Raw genomic sequence first — 20,528 nt, 5'->3', positions numbered from 1 at the left:
CTAAAAACTGTTACTGTCAGAAAAACACATTTGAACAAAAATCGCTCCTGAATTCTCCGCTTTAGTTTTCCGTAGACATTTCCATCGAATAAGACTTAGTATCTAATATTAAATCAACGCATTAAAAAAACCACAATCCGGTTGTCGCTCCCCGCCTTTGCTTCCCATTGGTGTAGCGCCGAGAGTCCGGCGACCAATCACAGCACAGTTCGCACACCCCATTTCGAAATTTAAATATTTTAATTGAATTCCCTTCAGTTACATCTCAAACGTTGCGTAGTGAGGTTCTCCTGTGTTAAATGTGAAATATATGAATAATCTATTATCAAAAGCTGTTGTTTGTGATTAAATAACATTTTATAAGTTTTAAGTGGGTTATATGCCAACTGTGACGGATAATATAGGAAAGAAAGGTTTGTGTTGTGAAATAAAAACCATTTAAATCTTTATACTACTTTAAAAAAAGATATTCAAATATTCATTATTATTAAACTATCAACCATGAATGATACTTTTATTCCAACTTTTAAGTATATTTTGTTATGAAAATATTGCATTAATTGTTACGCAATAAACAACAACAAACAAATTATTTACAGATACGTTAATTAAGTTAATTTTTGTTTATAAACAGCAATGTTTATATAAATATAGTATTATACGAACAATAGGATTATTTTTAATTAAGCATAAAATAACTCCGATGATTTCGGGTTCAAACCCAGGCAGGCACCACTGAATTTTCATGTGCTTAATTTGTGTTTATAATTCATCTCGTGCTCTTTGGTGAAGGAAAACATCGTGAGGAAACCGGCATGTGTCTAATTTCAACGAAATTCCACCAACCCGAACTGGAGCAGCGTGGTGGAATATGCTCCAAAACCTCTTCTCAAAGGGAGAGGAGGCCTTAGCCCAGCAGTGGGAAATTTACAGGCCGCTAATGTAATGTAAAGCATAAAATGCTCGGAAAGTTGTATTTGTGTGAGATGTTGATAAAAATATAATGATTATTACATAGTGATCGTTTTTATAATGTTAATGAGTACTTGGTAAGTGCGTCGAAATAAAATCGATTGTATATTATTCGAGAATATGTGTTTAATATCCCTAATAGCGGCTCTACCTGAAATTCGCTCTGGATGTTTTTCTATCTTTCACTGATGATTTCATAATAATAACGTCAATTATGGCTTATTGTATCATTATTATAATTATATTAGGATATCCTACAGCAATTTGAAGATCAGACTTCAGATTGTTGAATCAAAGTGATTTTATCCCGTTTCCACAATGATATCCGTACTCTAAGCTTAGGGTAGTTCCCAGCTGGAGATCTACAATTATTCGTAAACTTGCATAATCTTAACGTTTCTCTATATTGATAGATGATATACGTCTGCCTTTAACTTCAATATTATTGTTGAAACTATAAAAGTAAGTGCTTTTAAATTTACACGTATTATATCCAAACTCTAAAGAAGTTACGTTTTTGCTTAGTAATTATATCCCAATATAATATACCTAACTGATTTATGTAACAACCTTAAAATAATGTGACGGAGACATTATTTATAATAAGGAATAAATTATTTAATCTTATGTATTATTTATTATCATCGTGAACCAGTAAAACACGTGAATCTTAATCGATCGAATTTGTGTTTGTGGGGGGAAATTTGTATGTGTCGTATGAAATTCCGCTACATGTGTATCCTAAGGATTATTGTAGCAGTGAAGTGGAAAGAGTTCCAAATAAATTTATGTGAGTTTCTTGTTGATTAAAATGTCCGCCAAATTTCAAAACAGAATTAGTTGAGGGTTTCCTAGCCGCTAGAATATATATTTAATGTAAAATATAATCTCATTCACTTCAACTTGCATCCAAAGTATTTTATAGCGAAATATTAAAGAATATCAACCAATAATATAATCTTGTTCAGCGTCTTCGTCAATTCTTCTTATGTCTGAGGTCCTTTTTTTTAAACGGTGCTAAGACTTGAGTACAAGGGAACATATAATGAGTTTAGTGTAATAAAATTAAATATAGTAATAATTTATTTATTACATTACACATAAAATAAAATAACTTAATTAAATAATGTATATACTTATAGATTAGAAAAGATATTAATATTAAATGCATATTTAATTCAATGTAATACCTAATAATTCATTAGTTATACGAAAAAGTATTCTAATACACGAACACTAAAACAGTGAACTATTATGAGCTATCACCGGATATATTTATCAACGGAAGTGCTATATTTAACGCGCGAACAGATCGTAATTTACATTTATAATCATGTCATTATTTCTTAAATAACACAAAAGATTAAATTTATACACGATACATTGTTTCTTTTATAAATTAAAAGTTGAACCTGCGATTATGCTTGCGAAATTTATGAAAATTTACCTAAAGCAAACAAATCTTCACCAACTATTTCACCCCCTCGAAGTATGAATAAAAAAGTAGCCTTGGTTCTTTCACGGTATTCAAACTAGAACTATTAAAAGAGGTAATGTGAAGAGGTAACAGACAGATTTATTTCCCATTTTCAATATTAGTGTATATTTATATATTTCATAATGATAAAATCTATATCAGATTATCATTATGAAATCTTTTTTTTTACGAGATATAAGATGAATTTGTTTTATTACAAACAGTATTAGTACAACTATTCTCTAAGAACGAAGTCGAAACTCACCGAAGACAATCGCGGTATGTCAAAAAGTATTATGCGATATTGACCATTGATAAATAATTATAGTATTTGAAGAATCCACGCATCAGAATAGCATATCACCGTAAATTTGTTTATAGTTACGAGCGAGGTAAGAACTCTTAATAGAATAGCAATGCTGGTTCGCGTCTCTTTTCAATATTCTACTTCCAAAAGGCCCCTTGAAAGATCAAAGTCATTTTTATGATGACAAACCTCTAAAGGGAAAAAATAAACCTCTTAATATAATTTTATTGTTCGTCTGTCTGCTTGGCGAGACCATTTTCCTCGGTAACGCGTAGAGTTATTAAGTTCAAATTAATACCACATACAAACATGCGTGCATACCTAAAGTATGCAGTACCTCGTGAAAAAATCAAATCTCTAAGTCTACCCAATCAAATATGCCATATATATAATTGACTAGGTAGATTCGTTTATGTCGCATTTGCCATACATCCGCAAAAGCAATCGAAACCAATAGCGTAAAAACCGTAAATTTGTTGTTACATCAGTGTCAGTTTGTCTATCTGCCTGGTGGTATAGAACCAGTGCGCGAGTTCCAAAGGCACTTGTTCGGTTTTTTTAGATATTTTTAAATATAGTTTGAGCTAAACTTGTCGCTCTGAAAACGTAATATTATTATTTTAACATTGCGGGAAAATCCCATGACGGTATTTTAGTATTTATTGTCATTGTATTCTTTATAATTCGAATTAATAACTTTAGTAATTAGTAAAAGGTAATTATAGTCACTTAATTTTTGTTCTCTGTTAGACCTGTAACTTGTATTTAATATCCAACTAATCATCAAAAAAATATAATGATATTAAATATTGTATTATTGAAACACCATTATAAAAACATAGTATGGAAGAAATGTGTATATATGAAACTTTAACAGCTAATTTTATAAATGTATGACTGTATATTATTTTACATAGACTTACCAATATATAAAATAGTTTAACCGTTTCTTTGAAACTAAGTCTCAGAATCTATTTGCTGGAGTAGTTCTGTATAACAACTGAGTTTATTTTCCGGTTCTTTTCAGTAGAATCCACTTTCGGAACCGGTGGTAGCTTAACAATTAATTCAACACTGTAACATGACTGTTTTGATTTTTGATTTCTTAACTGAGAGAATGAAAATTATTTAGTTAAAATAACATCTGCAAACTTTCTTGTGCTGGGCTTAGGTCTCGTCTCCTTATAGATAAAATTTGGAACGCTGATCGGTGGAGACACGTGTGGGAGATTATCTTATTATATTCAACACATGAAGGTTTCCTTACGATATTTTCCTTTATTTCTGTATAAGATATGAATTATAAACATTTATTAAACACATGACAATTCAGAGGTTCCAACGTTACAATTAATCTTCGGTATTCACGTGTTCTGACCGAACTATCTTGGTCTTTTAGTTGCTAATATTATATTATATTTTAATAATGTCTTGGATGTCGTTTCAATATTTTTATCGTAACTTGCATCTAAAATTTTACTAATATGACTTAATAAATGTTTTTCAAACAGTTTATCAAAACTCAATGGCGTCGGATCAAGACTCCTGTTCTGATGAAGAGCCAGATAGTGAGATGCTGAGCGATGACATCTGTCTTCAAGACAGCGATGACGACAGACAAACTTCGAGAAGTGTTCAGGTATTTGAAAGCATTACCGCTGTATGAGATGTTTCCGAATATTCTTGATACCGTTCAATTTTTTAGAATAAAAAGTATGCATTGTTTTGATCCAAACTTCAAGTAATGTCTATGGTTAATGCAAACGTAATACTTAGACAAACAAATAAAAAGATCCTAATTTTCCGAATTTTAATAGCCTTCCTCTATTTATAAAATCAATCTTTTATATAAAAGAATATAAGAAACAAATATTTCTTTTAGAGTTTGCCAGAAGATCTGCCAACATTAAATTCCTGTATTCTCCGACCACCTCGTAAGCTCTTCACCAATTGTCGAGAGCGCTGGCGACAGCAGAACGTCAGCGGTGCTTTCGCTGAGCTTAGAAGGCTGGTGCCTACACATCCACCGGATAAAAAGCTGTCGAAAAATGAGATCTTACGAATGGCAATAAGGTACAAAAGTTCATAAATTAATTAATATGATCATATAGCTAACACATCACATTTAAGTAGTAAGCATAATCGTCACTATAATAATTAATTTATTACTAAATGGTTCAAAGTATTAGCATTAACAGCCTGTAAATTTTCCCACTGCTGGGCTTAAGGCCTCCTCTCCCTTTGAGGAGAAGGTTTGGAGCATATTCCACCACGCTGCTCCAATGCGGGTTGGCGGAATACACGTGTGTCAAAAAAAAGTTGAAATTAGACACATGCAGGTTTCCTCACGATGTTTTCCTATAGGTTCAAAAGCAATGTTTATTATATATATTCTTTACTTTTAAATGTTCCTCTTGTTTTTAAATTTACTTTTTTAGTATCAGTAACTCTTTTTCGATTGTGTTCTCTGAAAGTAATGGTGAAATAGCCATTAGAATTTGAACTAAATTAATTAATTTTAAGCATTTCAATATTAATAATAATAGAACAATAAAAGTAATCTAGTTTACAATCATAGCATCCTTAGAAGATAATTCCTAAAAGTATTATCTTATATCAAACTAATTCGAGACTAAAGGTATTTTTGTGAATTTAACGGGAATACTGAAATAGGTACTTTTTCATCATCAATATTTATACCATTATTATTGTTAATTTCTGTTTCAGATATATAGGTCTTCTGAGTGAAGTACTTGAATGGCAAAAGAACCACGGGCTGGTGATAAATAAAGAGAACTCCGGACTAGCCATTAAATGTGAATCTCCTTTAAGTCCAACATCGAGACGTCTCCGTCTCAAAAGACCGTACACGGACGAAGACAAACGACCATATGAAACAGATTACATAAGATTTGGTAACGAAGAAAACGAGGAAGTATACCGAAGAAACTTCCAGAGAAGTACACCAAATAATAAGACTGATTTTTTCTTTGGGAAAGACCATTTGAAGATATTGCGTAATCAGTATTACTTTCCTTCAAGATGGCGACAAATTCCTCTGAGAAATTTAGCAGGAGAGCGCAATGGAAATAACTTGTTGATGATTGCTCCAGCAAAGGGTGACGATAAAGATGGATCGTGTAAAGATAAAGATGATGGCAAAGATAAGTAAAGTATTCTTGTAGTAATAAAATCAAGTCACACAGACTAATATCGTAAGCAGCTAAAAGACCAAAGACAGCTCGTAATATCACAATACTAGTTAACTTGTTCTAAGCATATCTGATTGTGACTTTTATGTACAAAATGGTACAGTTGACAGAAAACATTAATAGCTGAAGATCGTAGGCTCAATTTGCACAAGAATAATTGAGTTTCTACATATATGCTTAGACTAGGAATTATTTATATTGAAGGAAACCATTGAGAGGATATTAACTTGTGTCGTATAAGTCGCTGACACGTGTGCTCCAGCTAAACGCAGCTTCTAATCTTCTTCCGAGGACCGTCTAAGAAGGAGTGGACAGCGTTGGTTGTTAAAAAAAGATTTTTCTAGTTCATAGAAAATTTGTCCGAAATGAGTTCATAATCTTTTTCTCTAAACTATGACTACTACTCTAGGCTCTAATAATAGCTCACAGTAGCATGGGAAAGAGATCCCGTGGCGCCCGCTGAGAGACAGAGAGGGTACCACTAGTTTTGTAAATGGGTACTCCGGTGTATTAGGGCGCGCTAGGCTTCCTGAACATTGGCGAGTATTACTTCTTGTGTTACGCGTAACGCGTTTATCAAGCGAATAAAAGAAGGCTATAGTAATAATTTGTCTTATCGAGGATAAAACTCTTAGATTTTTATGTGTAGTAATATATTTGTACCTGTATTATTTATTGTTCATGTATTCGTTTAATTTCTTTCGGATATAGTTAGTTGTATTGTTATATTTAATTATTATTTTTAAAAACTATTACTAATGCATTATAATTTAAAACTAAATATTAAAAGTATTATGGAAATCTATATTGTTTTATTTGAATATATTTTTTGTGTAGTTAACAGCCTCACTAGTAACGAGTAACCATTATTCCGTCACTCTGTCATCATCCATGAGATCTAAAATGTTGTATAACTTGTGCCTGTTCGCCATGGGAATGGCAAAATGGCACAGTAGAATAAATTGATATTTCGTCGTAGAATAACTGTAAACTTTATGTTAACTCTACCACTGGTAGAAGTATATTTGTAAATCTTTTCTAAGCATTTGCCCACGGATTCCCTGCCTTTCTCCTTTCGCCGCCCACCTGGAAAAGTCCGCAAGTGAGAATGCCAATGTTAACAGTTAAACTTAACTCTGATCTGATAAGCGATCTTTCTTCCAAATTCCATATTTTTTGTGCAAGAAATATCTATATATATATAAAAAGCTCAATATTACATCAAGTGCCAATAACCCTATTGACCTTGGCACTTTTGACGCTTACAGATTTCGAAATAAAATGAAATGATGATCATTGCATAGTAAGTATAAAACAAAGTTGCTTACCGCTGCCTGTCCCTGTGTATGCTTAGATCTTTAAAATTACACAACGGATTTTGTTGCGGTTTTTAAATAGATAGATTGGTTCAAGAGGAAGGTTTATATGTACAATAAATGGACAATATAGTAGAAAAACACTGAAAATTTTATATACATTGGACATTTAATATAGATCAATATGACCCCTTACAGCATGTCATTTAAATTAATATTTTCGAAGATATTACAGATTTAAAACGAAGGGACATAGCGGTTCATTAGTGGCAGCATTACACCCGTGCGAAGCCGGAGCGGGTTGCTAGTATTCAATAAAATAATCAACATAAATTACTTTTCTCTAATCTCATATATATTAAAATAATATATATTACAATAATTTAAATAATCGACTTCCCTGTATAAATCCACCCTTTATATAAACTGACACGTGCCGTAAGTTATTTTTAAGATAAGTATGCTCGTGCGCACAGTAATTGTTATTTAATACAAACGATATGAGGAACACGTTTTTATTGTAATGGATCAAATGAGCTTTAAAATATATTTTACTATCGTAATATAATCGAAATTATATAATGGCATCATTTTATATATCTGTATGATTATTGGTAAATGTTATTATCAGGTCTATATTTTTCATTAAAAATTACTAAGCCGAGTAAGGCCATCATCTGGTTGCGCGTTCAAATCGGGCTACTAAATTTTTATATCCTTTAATTATGTTTTTGTGACAAAACTTGCATATAACGGTTGAACTCCTGACAAATGGGTTTCCATCAGATTAAGAGCAATCTCCAAATCTTTAATATAAAAAGAAAGATGGCCTTTGATCAACCGTTGGACATTTACAGGCGTTACTGTAAATCAAGACGATTTATGCCTTTGGGAAAAACGTATATGAGAAGCGTTACACTAGCTTATTAATTCTCAAAAATCTATCACCGGTTTAGTAATCTAACCTAAAAAGAACCGGTGAAAGAAAATCAGTGGGATCTTTAAATCTAGATATTAAAAAAATATTTGATATATTATATAACCCGCATTGGAGCAGCGTGGTGGAATATGCTCCAAACCTTCTCTTCAAAGGAGAGGAGGCCTTTATCCCAGCAGTGGGACATTAACGGGCTGCTAATGTGTAAATGTTATCGTTAAAATATTATCGTTGTTTGAAATAGCTAAGGTGTGCAATCAACTAAGAAGTAATTAGTTTCGTAATATCATTTAGGGCTTAAATTATAATTTTTTTACAATTGAATATTTTTGAAGATTTTCTGTGAAATATTTTGTAAAAATATAAACATCGACCCACATAAAAGTTGCTAACCCTCTGTAACCATGTAATTTAATACATACAAGTATAAGATTGTTCCTAAATTAAGATAGTTAACAATATGTAAGACACAATTTATGGAAATATCTTGTTTTGCGTATATGTATATTATTATCAAAAATAAATTGATAAACGACATCATTATTTTAATTTCTTTATAATTGAAATCGTATAAAAACAAAATACACAATGATCCACATCATTTATTTACAAAACAATTGAAAAAATTCTATAATTCAGTTTTTTTATTGTTCTTATGCCATGCCCTAAAGCTCTGTATGGCTTTGATGACATCGTTCGAAAAGATCTCGGGCAGCTGGAAGGCCAGGAAGTGTCCACCGTCATCTAATATGGTCTCATTGATGATATTAGGGTACTTTGTCTTCAATGCCCAGATGGGAGTGTACGTCAACTCATTCTTCGCTTGGATGAACCATGCAGGAACATTAGTGGGAATTCTGAAAGAATTGTTTCAAGAATTAAATTCCAGAAAAATTATATGATGTCATGTCATGATGGTGTCATGTGATTTTAATTAACATTCGATATTTAATATCTTACAGGGGTATTATTATATTTTTGCTTATTACTAAAATATTGAACAAATTTCAATAATTTAAAGGATAGTTGTAACTATACAAAAAAAAAACTGATAAATTCTAATTTTATGGTGTTCTAACAAGGTAGGTAATTAGTTGTATATTTTTTAAATGGGTAGAATAGCTCATGGCTGTCATGATGGTAAGTGAAACTGATCAAACATCCCTTATATCGCTAATGCGCCATGAACTTTCGTTATGAGTTATGATTTTACTAGCCTAGATAGATATAATCAACATATAATCTATTATTATTAACAAAATAACAAGTTTAAATACATTTAATTACACTTACTCTTCCAGCCCCAACCCCAAGTATCTCTTGTTAAAGGTTTCAGCATACAGTCTCATGGATGTTGTAATGGAATTAGAAGACCAGTAGACCATAAGATTGTCGAGCAATTGATCTCTACTGAATTGCTTGGTGAGAGCACCGTCTGTGGCTTTGCGGTTTGACAACTGAGTCCAGGTGGAAAACTTCTCGAGGATATAGGCTGCGAGACCAGTTGGGGAGTCGGAGAGAGCAACACCTGGAAAGGAGACATAACAAAATAATTCAATTATTGTATGAATTAAGTCCATTAGGAGCATAATGTTACCAATGAACCAATTAAAATAGGATTTATGTAATAACACACACACGACGACATCGTGTATTAAATCGGTCACAGAATGGAGTAAGCATTTTAATTAAAACATTCTGAGTTTAGAGAGTGGTACCGGCTAGGCGGACCTACATATAAATCTTTAAAACCTGTTAAAGTAGACATAAAGTTATTCTTCATTCTATTTTTCTAATGGGTCAGTCTGAAATATCATGCTCAAAAAGACATTCCAATTATCAAATTCATCTTACCAATAGTATCCGGTTTTGTGGATTGAATATGCATGTATCCTGTTTCTTCAATTATATTCGCGTATTTTTCCAACATAGGATACATACGGTCTTGGACATTTGAGCCAACAACGAGAGGTGGGTATAAGGCTCCAATCAACGTGATCAATGTGACTTTAGGTGACATTATGAACGGCATGTTTGAATGGTAGCCGAGGACCTCCTGAAAGAAGAGAATTTATTAATTCCTAATGTCACATGTGCGAATATGATGAGGACATATATGGTTTGAGTATGTTACTCATAACTATAAAACCTTTAGAGGAGTTAGGTTATATATATTTCTTACATCAGGGAAGAATGTAGCCATGCAACTTGTGATCAGTGCTCCCCAGTCTCCTCCTTGAATATAGTACTTTTTGAAACCAAGACGATGCATTAGATTTCTGAAAACTACAGCTACTTTGTCAGCACCAAGTCCTGGACGCTTGGCACCCTGAAAATATACAATTTCATTTCACAATTTGTCGGCTATGGATGGTAAAATTCACCACTAATTGAAGAAGTTGAGTATGTTTTCCAAAAGGCAATGTAAGTAATATGATACAACTTTACTGTCAATGCGTTGTCAACTACGGGATCTAAGATGTTGGGTATTTTCTTTGTGCTAGTAATTAGCACCACCTACACTTAGCTACACTGCTTGAAAATTTATATTCAACAAACCTGATAATGATAAGACTTATTTAGAATAAAAGACCTGCTAACAATTAAGTTAAACCTCAGTGAACTTAAAGTTTCTCACTGTACCCCACTGGGTCATCTTGCATAATTATATTATCATTAAATAAATTATTATTATCATTAGTAATATCACTATGATAAGTTTAATTTTTAATAATGTTGCTGTGAATAATACACATCAGCCGGCACCAAATACACTATAGGCCAGGTTTAAATATACAGTAAAAGATTCTGTGAAATCGATTAATTTAATTAAGTTGTACAAGAAAACGTGGAAAATAACTTACTTAGCTCCCATCATTGCCATTCCATTCCAGGAGTCAGCCGGAATGACTGTTGAACTATAAAATTTTGGTTGCACGATATTTTTTTTGTTTTAACTTACACTAGAAAAACCATATCCGGGCAAGCTGGGTATAATGAGTTCAAGAGCGAAGTCTCTGTCCCTTGAAGCAGAAGTTAGGTATGGTATAGCTTCATAGAACTCTCTGACTGAGCCCGGCCAGCCGTGGAGTAGCAGCAGCGGAATGACTTCCACACCAGGGGGGACCTGGAAAATTAAATTGTTAATATAAACGTCCGGTGAGTAATTCCACGTCAGATCAATTGATTTGTTATAAAATAATTTAACCAATACTAATTTATTCGTCTTTTTTTGCTGTCTTTACTCTTTGTCGTCTAACACACACTAAGATATCGTGTTCTAAGTACTAATGCAAGCGGATAATAATTTAAGATAAAGTATGGCGCGGCTTCGTGAGTCAATAGATCTATACTCTATTCCGGTTATATATATATACGGTTGAGAGTTTGATTAATCTATGATAATCACTATGGATGGATGGATATGGATTTGCGAAATAATGGCGTCTTGAACGTCGACGAAACTGTTATCGGAATTTTCAAAGTAAAGTTAAAGTGGATATAAGTAGTTAAGGGGCAATAAAGATATTTAATATATTAAACATAAACTCTAAGTACTGCACTTATAGTTATTAGCACATCGCATGAAATACGTAAATTTAAGATTTGTTTCTACTTCCGTTGGAATAGGGTATACAACACAAAGCGCTTTGGTGCTTTATTGATGAAAAGCCAAGGTGTACTCCGTGTATAAGAGAAAGGAGTTAATAAGTTCGTGTGGTACCGTCCTTACTTCTGATTTTCCAACAAAAAAAAGTGCTTTAGCTACTTACATTGGGATCAGAGTAATGTATGTGATGTTGTCCAATATTTTTTTATAGATTAGCGGCAACAAGTCATCGTCAGGTGTGAAATTAAAACATTTGTCGGTTTAAATAAAGTAAGCGCAATTTAGTGTTGTTATTTCTTATAATGATGAATGAATGCTAATGATTTTCTTACCTCCGGCGTCACTCTGACGAAGTGAATGCTCAACCCTTGGATATCAGTCTTAAAGTGAGGATAATTATTGAAAAAATTTTCACGTTCTCTGTAAAACATTTTTTTGAAGTTAGTAGTAAAAATGTTACCGATGGTGGGTTTTTTGAACGGTTGTTTTTTTATTGGTTTAGTGCTAATGGGGACAGGCGATCGCTTGTCATCAGGTAAACCATTTAACACTCGTTTAATTTCCTGACGCTTTCGGTAGAATAACAGGCGTCATAATTGTTTTGTTCCTAAAGTTCTAAAATTTTAAATTATTTAGGATATGTATCACAAAGTAAGAGTCAATATTTTCCCCCTTTTTTCTTTGAATTGTATAAAATTCGAAAATTTATCGATCAATTCAATGTTTTAATAGTAACAGTGTCTGTGAATCACATACTTGAATGAGTATTCTTCTGCCCAGTATTTCAACCAACCCTCTAACTGCTTGCTGTTGAAACCATACTCGAAGGCGACACCTTTTAGAGGAGGAGCCAATGGGTGACGGTCTCTGAGCCGGTCTTTCAAATCTTTAATCATCTGGAAACAAGGCATCAAAATTACAAATGAAATGAGCATTTATGAAGACATATATGACATACTAGCTGAAGCTGCGGCTTAAATTTATAAAATACAAACTTCTAATCCCCATTTTACCCCCTTAGAGATGATTTCTGAGATTTCGTGATTAATCAGTAAGTGGTATTTCGCTTTTATATATGGATGACATATTTATGAACTTTTAAATGCTGAAGCTTCAGCACTCAACAGTTCCTTGAATGGTACGTAATGACACGAAAATAAATACGAAAATCAGCCTCTCTCTTTGAAAGAACGGTTAGACAATATATCCCTCCCTTGCTCATCTATTGCTGGTCATAATTTGGTTGTTTTAGCTCTGTTCTTTGAGTTATAACTGTATGAAGATCATTTTTAAATATGTATAAGTATATAATATCAATACTAATACATAAGGATCTTAAATTTTTTACGCCGTAAAGTATACTAATGCACCAGTAATAAGGTATTAAGATAAATTAGTCAGGCTCACCACTTCATTGAAATCCACTTTAAATGGCTTTATGCTGTCATCTTGCTTGGACTTTGATAGCTCAGTTCCCCACCATTCTTCGAGGTCGATTTCTGGTAATGGGGGTGGACTTCTCAGGTACAGGAAGTAAATTAGAACAGACGCTAACGCTACCAGGACAGCAAGGATCAGTCGCCCCATCTGTGAAATATTATACAAAACTTACTGATGCGAAGAATTATCTTGATGTCCACACTGTAACTTTTCTATTTATCTACCAAAATCAAGTTTCTTTATTTAATGTAGAAGCATTACACTTACTTATTATATGTCTAAGTCATAAACTAAAAAACCCTGACCTAAAAAGAAACCGCTAAAAGAAACTCAGCAGGTTGGTTTTTGGTCGAATGTTATTCTGGTTTGAAGAAAAAGAAAGCGCTACGTAGTATGAGGCAACAAATGTAAAATGTGAAAATTATATCCGGTGAAAAATAAAATTTCAATTGCGCCTTTCGACAGGCACGTGGTTGTGCACGTGGTACTTGTCAGCCAGGAGAATTATAGTGATAGATATCGCAAATATATAATTTACATTTATTGTGTAATGTAAACAGACGTACATAAGTCAGGTAATAATTAGAATGAGAGATAACGTTTTAATATATCTTTGTCTCTAATTAATCCGTCTATGTGTGTGTAACCACACATTTAGATAAACGTCTGTCTATAACGACTAGTCTCTCCATAAATGTACAATTTTTTGCAAAACATACGCAGCAATGACTATAACCTTGAGTTAATAAGACAAAGGTTTGAATATTTAATATTTTGCTGGTGTGTTATACGGTCACTAATCACCAAATGACCTCAAAACGTGACTACTCTGAGTTAGTTTAAAGCTTGAAGTGTAAGTTTAATTTTAAACACCTTGGACTATCGTTGTTCCCAAATTCAAGTTAAATTCGATTTTATATCAAGTGATTATATACTAATCATACTACTGTTACTATCTCTTACGTTAAATCTAGATAACATATTTTAATATAATCGTTTATTTGCTTGATGGTAAGTTGTGACTGCTCATTACGTTACCATTTATAAAGATACTATTTTTTGCACTGTCAAAAATATTGTATGTCATTTGGTATGAGTATGTTTATCGTATTAACACTGGCTAAGTTCACATCGGATCACAGAAAGACCAAGCAATTTGACAGTAGAATACCTTTTGGTCCGTACCATCTTGATCTTAAATTTTACGATGGGTAAATAAATCTAATTAATAAATATAATTCCGCGTCATATTACATTGACAACAATATTAAAATAAAGATTTAATTAAATATATATAATTTAACAAAGCTACTATTACTGATCGCGTGAAAAATAAGATAATATATTAAAAAAACATTAAAAGAAATGTCAAAGGTTGTCTAATAATAAAGAATATATATACACCTTACTTCTGAGTAGAAATCCAACTAGTATTATTAAAGAAATCATTTTGTACCATGTATATCAGTAAAGACGTAAGACGTCTCAACAATCACATTATCAATGATAAACTGACGATATTAATTAAGTAACAAATTCACGACTGGTTCTCACCTAAATAGATTAAATATTAACTAAAAAGGAATAAAGAATTAAAATAGTACCTCCTGGCGATTATAAACAGTGAATATTATACGAGAAATTTGTGAGTTCGTGTTAAAATAATAAAATGAATAAATGAATACGTTGTTAATGAAAATTAATACTTAAGAAATAATTTTATTGATTAGATAATTTGAGGTAAAAAAAACCAATCGGCCATTTTTTTATCTAAGTATTTAAAATTGTTGTTTTCATACATATAGATTATTTATAGATTATTACACTTCTTATCTAAAGTCAAATAGCCCAATGCTGGGCTAAGGTTTTCCCTCCGTCTTAAGAGACGGTTTGGCACTTACTACCTTGAAATGTGGGTTGGTCGTATGCGGTAAATTTCATGCGAAACATGCAAGCAAGGTTTCCATACAATATTTTCCCCTACCACTGATCACGACGTGAATAGGGTATTTTCGGTAGTGAAAAATAAGTTATAAATTTGATAAAATTAAAATATATCTAGAAAGATACGTAAATATTTTGATTTTGAGTTATAAAAGCGCATTATTAATTTATTATATTGAAATTAAAAGTCATAATTTTTAGTCTGTGTATCACGTGACCTAAAACATCGCCGCCATCGCCATGGTGTGACGTCAGAGAGGCAAAAACTGTCATTTAAATATCATCTTGCACTTTGATAAACAAATTTTCTGGAGTTTTAATTAGCTAGTATTTGCTCATAACAATTCCATAGTGATTGTAATTCATTAATATCACAAAAAACACCAAATATTTATAGCTGTTAACGTTGAATGAGTGCCAGTCGTATATACAACTGTTTTTTTTTATCAGTGTGACGTCACCTAAATGACTGACAGCGTTTTCGCGGGTATAAAAAAAAGCTTAAAATTTAATTTCATTCTATGGCAAGAAAACGTTTGCCGAAGTATATTTTTTTGTGGCTTTTCATAAGGAAAATTAACATTTTGAAGTACTTTTTCAAACATAGTAGAATACCCTATTGTAAAGACACATGAAAATTTTCTTGACGAAGTTATAAAGCTTAACCGAAGATATAGGGTTGGGTTTGAACCCTATATCTTCGGTTAAGCTTCACATGTCGGAGTCAGTGGCTACTAGACTTTGATGTAGTTGTTTTTTATAATACTGTTTCTTATTATGATAATTATGATTGGTATCAAAGTTCAATTCGATTTACAAGTATGGTGGCATAAAACAGGTTTGAATCGAAGGTACGCTGTGGTTCACCGGTGACTTCAGTGGCTTCTTTAAAAATACTTATTTGTTATTTTGTATTATTATATTATATTTGTTTATATGCTTTTTTTTATACAATTTGTAAACCAGTGGAAATAGGCCACCTGATGGTAAGTGATCACCATTGCCCGAAGAAATTGGCGCTATAAGAAAAACCTCAGGGCGAAATAAATAATTGTACCGGTAAGTTTGGTAACGGGTAAGATAGTATGTCCTTTGTGCCTGCAGGCACTTTTACGTTTAACTGGCTCACTCCTCCTACAATCGTAACATAAAAATAATGGGTATTGTTGTTTGTGTATGGCAGCTGCTAGTTATATAGTGATGGCTCTTTTAATTATAACAATGTAGGGTAATCGATTTTTTTAATATGATTCATATTTTTTGCATGTTTTAAATAAATAAATAAATAAATATTGGACGACATCACATACATTACTCTGATCCCAATGTAAGTAGCTAAAGCACTTGTGTTATGGAAATCAGAAGTAACGACGGTACCACAAACACCCAGACCCAAGACAACATAGAAAACTAATGATTTGCATCTAGTAGGATACGATTAATTAATTTATTGTGGTAATTTGACTAAGTCATTGTATACTTTATACGAACGAAATAAATGAAAGGCGTGGACACCGTTTGAACAATCATTGAAGCTTGACTACCGTCTTAAATACAACAGAAGCTCGTATGAAAACTAAGTTCTGGCGATCTCTCCCCCTAAAAAAATTTCAAGACATCTTCTGGGGCACTTTATTACTGGTCCAAGACTTGACCATCATTGGCGAGGCGCCCGGGTTTGTTAGGATTTAGGTCTGGTGCCAACTTTCATGGTAACTATTGTTGTATTGCCGTCCATAGAAAGAGTGATACGTTTAAGGATTTTCACAAAATAATAATTAGAATGGCACCTTGAACTTATTTTTGATTACTTTACTATTTATTATATTATATGAACTTTTAGATTTTAAAAACGAAGACATTTCATTCTCTGTCAAACAGGATGCAATTTTTTTCTTGATCTCAGATCTTCTCAGGTCTTTTTTTCCAGTTCATGGTTTGATTGTATGCTGTTATAGCATTAATGTACAAAAAAATATGAAAAAGTATTTATTACTAATTACCAGACCCAGCAACGACGCACAGTTGTCATTTTTGAATAAAAATAATATATAAGTAGTACTCAGGACTAACGTAGATTTATCTCTTTATAATATTAGTATATAAGTATAGATTTAATTAAATAAGTACTCGTAGTTTGTGTGAGTATTAAAACAGTTATACTATACGTTTATTTGTTTTATTTATAATTAATGTATATTTATTTGTTTAGACTCCATTTAGTTTAGTATGTACTTGTACCTTTGTTATGATACTAGCTAATAGTGAATTCTCATTCAAACTATCTCAACATCAAAATAAATCTAACTCGGTACACGTTTATAATATTACTATAGATTTATCTCAATCAAAGAAAGTTTCTTACTTGATATGGAAACTATTTATTTCAAAACAACAATATTTAACAAAAGAAATATACGCAGGTCCTTTCACGCAGTTTCATTTTAATTTTGAATCAAGATCAATGGTATTAAAAGCTATAATCGTTAATATATTCATTCTACCAAGATACCAAAGGGTGTTGCATATCGATAGTCCACGGTAGACTATCGATAGACTATCGATTGTTAAGGTGTTAGAGATAGTATCCATAGTATCGATAGCTCCCCATGAGCAATACTATCGATAGTCCACCTTTAACCTAAATTATCGATAGTCCAAAACTATCGATACTATCGACAGTACTATCGATATCCTGGATAGTTTTTGAGGTCAACTATCGATAGTCAAACTATCGATAGTTATACAACGATGAAGGGAACAATAGTGGTTAAAATTTGGAAATATATATTTTAAATTATATCATCAATGTCCGTAGACATTGGTCTTAAACATTCCTTACAGCGCCAATGAGCTAACAAATTTGGCAGTTAAGATGTTATCTCGATTGTGTCTGTGACACACAATACAACCAACACAACACTACTAAGTATTGCTGTTTGGCGGTAGGATATCTGATGAGTTGTGATACCTACTCAGGTGGGATTGTACATTAGTACCACCTTTTAAGTGATTTAAATATTAACATATAATTTAATTATTTATACTCTATGTGTGTATATAGTGTACTTAAGACAAACTACTGAATTTCTTGCCGGTTCTTCACAGTAGAATCTAATTTCCGAACCGGCGGTAGCTAGCTTAATTCAACACCGTAACACGACTATTCAAAATTGTTTTTTAAGCCTACTTTATTAGAGAATATTTTGATTTTCATTTAGGCATTGATATGCATAAATATTTTGTATTCTGTATGCGAAACATTTATGCATATAATTGCAAATATAACCATTTATACATATAAAAGGTAACCCACCTCAAGGTAGAAAAAAATATTATATAAACAATGACACAACTCTCACATAACACTTATAGGCAAAGACTGGACATATATCTGGCTTAATATTAAATACGATAAAAAATATCGCATTTGAAATTGAACTCCACGACAAAGAGATAAGATTACTTTTATTATAAATGTCGTTACGACCTTTTATAACGCGAGTGGTAAAATTACTCTACAATTGACCACGTCGTTGCAATGAGATAATACACCTTCCATTGATAAGGTAATTGGGGGAACGGTTCAAGAATTTTTTTAATTATTAAAATATTTTAAATATTGATATTTAATAAAAAATGATAAGTGTTTTTTATTATTTATAACTGGTAGTTTGACAAAAAAACCACCTGATGGTAAGTGGTCACCATCGCCGCATCGTCAATCAAAAATCAAAATCAAAATATACTTTATTCAAGTAGGCTTTAACTAGCACTTTTGAATCGTCGTTTAACAAACTATTTAAAGTAAAGCCACCATCGGTTCGGAATGTAGATTCTACCGAGAAGAACATTCAACATCTAAAAATACAGTCATGTTAGTTAAATACAATTATATATGTATGTTATGTCTACAGTCTGGAAGTCAAAAAGCATTAACTCCACGCTTTTATATCATCAATACGATATTGTATCGAATAATATGCCTTCTTTACCAATGTATTTTTTACAATTGACTTGAATCTATGAAACGGCAAAGTTAAAAATGTCTGCGGAATTTTATTATAGAAGCGGATACCTGGCCCCAAGAATGATTTATTGACTTTGCGGAGTCGGAAACTTGATGTTCTAAGCTTATCCTTATTTCTTGTGCACATACAATGATTATCACTGATTGTATCAAAGTGATCTGAAAATCTGAAGAATGATGTGAAGAATCTGCCACAAACCTTGAATGATGCTTGAATAATCTATGATATTCGTAATGGATTCGCGAAAAATTGAGTATTTAATGTCAGCTAAGTTGTTATTGGAACTTTTGATAAAATAAAATAAGGGTATAGTTAACAAAAATGGTATTAATCAAGAATAATACAGCGGAGCTATTAGCAAATCACATGTAAGGTTTGAGTCTAAGTTATATTAACTCCTTTGATTTAAATAGACTTTGGAGCAGTTAGTATATGTATAATTATTATCATTATTGAGTTCATATTCTTGTTTAGTTCATAATTACCGTATAATGATTATTGCTTCAGAATCCAGCGTCATATACCGTACTTTAATAGCCTTCTGGCGTACTGTCAAATCTATACTAATATTATAAATGTAAAAGTAAAAATGTCTGTCTATCATTTGCTCTTTCACTGCCAAACATTTGAACAGAATTGGATTTTTTGTAGGAATCTTGAACTCCAAGTAAGAACATATTCTACTTTTTTTACACCTAATACCTCACGGTCACGTCAAAACTCTAAATCGCAGGCGAAGCCGCACTCGACATTTAGTATTCTAAATATAAATTAATCAAAAATTATGAGATGTAAACATAGACAATTTTACTATTTTTTATTAAAATGATATATTCCTAAAAGTATATACATTCTTGACATTAAAGTCTAATAAATAATCTATGAAAAATAACAGATTATACTACCCTATTTTATTATGGTTTAAAAATCAATCTGCAATTCAATTACGCTTCTAAATATTTTATTAGCTTTTTATCTCTAATCTCGAGCGACGCCCGGTCGCGTGGCGTGTGTTAATATTGTAATGAATATGTGTTCTATCTGTGGGAGAGGAGATTAAGTGCTTGTGTATCAATGACTTGCTACCTACTAGGTTTTTTATATTTCAAATATGTAGGTAAAAGAAAAATAAACCAACCGGTGGTAAATGATAGACAATTGTAATACAAGAAATATTAATCAATCCAGCTAACTTGGAACCTACCCAAGTTGTCATGTCCCTTGTGTAGGTTTCGCGTGACTTGAGTTCATTAAGAATGGTTTTCGTGAGATAATATTTTAT

The 20,528-nt window shown here is 32.1% G+C and overlaps 2 protein-coding genes across 4 annotated transcripts; one reads left to right on the top strand and one right to left on the bottom strand.

Moving 5' to 3' along the window:
* The first annotated feature begins 301 nt into the window (after nucleotides 1-301).
* LOC125072719 lies at nucleotides 302-6,654 on the top strand. The gene is made up of 4 exons (XM_047683395.1): nucleotides 302-413; nucleotides 4,268-4,395; nucleotides 4,639-4,829; nucleotides 5,484-6,654. Exons 1-4 carry the CDS (start codon nucleotides 380-382, stop codon nucleotides 5,926-5,928), a joined length of 798 nt encoding a protein of 265 aa, XP_047539351.1. The 5' UTR covers nucleotides 302-379; the 3' UTR covers nucleotides 5,929-6,654.
* Nucleotides 6,655-8,829: 2,175 nt separating this feature from the next.
* On the bottom strand, nucleotides 8,830-18,610 carry LOC125072657 (juvenile hormone epoxide hydrolase-like). 3 transcript variants are annotated; one of them, XM_047683308.1, is made up of 9 exons: nucleotides 18,532-18,610; nucleotides 13,239-13,418; nucleotides 12,588-12,727; nucleotides 12,164-12,251; nucleotides 11,184-11,348; nucleotides 10,404-10,550; nucleotides 10,076-10,277; nucleotides 9,515-9,749; nucleotides 8,830-9,078 (listed from the first exon to the last, which is right to left on the bottom strand). In XM_047683308.1, the coding sequence occupies exons 2-9, from the start codon at nucleotides 13,416-13,418 to the stop codon at nucleotides 8,850-8,852; spliced, it is 1,386 nt and encodes a 461-aa protein (XP_047539264.1). In that variant the 5' UTR covers nucleotides 18,532-18,610; the 3' UTR covers nucleotides 8,830-8,849. The 3 variants fall into 3 exon arrangements, with proteins under 3 accessions (XP_047539264.1, XP_047539263.1, XP_047539262.1); XM_047683307.1 differs by lacking the exon at nucleotides 18,532-18,610 and adding an exon at nucleotides 14,728-14,755; XM_047683306.1 differs by lacking the exon at nucleotides 18,532-18,610 and adding an exon at nucleotides 14,676-14,747.
* Between the last annotated feature and the right edge of the window lie 1,918 nt (nucleotides 18,611-20,528).

Source organism: Vanessa atalanta, chromosome 22 (assembly GCF_905147765.1).
Source record: "Vanessa atalanta chromosome 22, ilVanAtal1.2, whole genome shotgun sequence".
NCBI lineage: Eukaryota > Metazoa > Arthropoda > Insecta > Lepidoptera > Nymphalidae > Vanessa > Vanessa atalanta.
The sequence above is the reverse complement of the archived record's forward strand: the minus strand, read 5'-3'. Positions and strand labels throughout refer to the sequence as shown.

Bases quoted from the DNA above. Each gene is read 5' to 3' on its own strand.
- LOC125072719 (XM_047683395.1), top strand. From the start codon at position 380: ATGCCAACTGTGACGGATAATATAGGAAAGAAAG. The intron at 4,396-4,638 runs GTATTTGAAAGC...TATTTCTTTTAG, and splicing joins AAACTTCGAGAAGTGTTCAG to AGTTTGCCAGAAGATCTGCC. The intron at 4,830-5,483 runs GTACAAAAGTTC...TTTCTGTTTCAG, and splicing joins ATCTTACGAATGGCAATAAG to ATATATAGGTCTTCTGAGTG.
- LOC125072657 (XM_047683306.1), bottom strand. From the start codon at position 14,720: ATGATTTCTTTAATAATACTAGTTGGATTTCTACTCAGAAGTAAG. The intron at 13,419-14,675 runs GTGTATATATAT...AATATTTCACAG, and splicing joins GATTTCTACTCAGAAGTAAG to ATGGGGCGACTGATCCTTGC. The intron at 9,079-9,514 runs GTAAGTGTAATT...CAATTCTTTCAG, and splicing joins TTGGGGTTGGGGCTGGAAGA to AATTCCCACTAATGTTCCTG.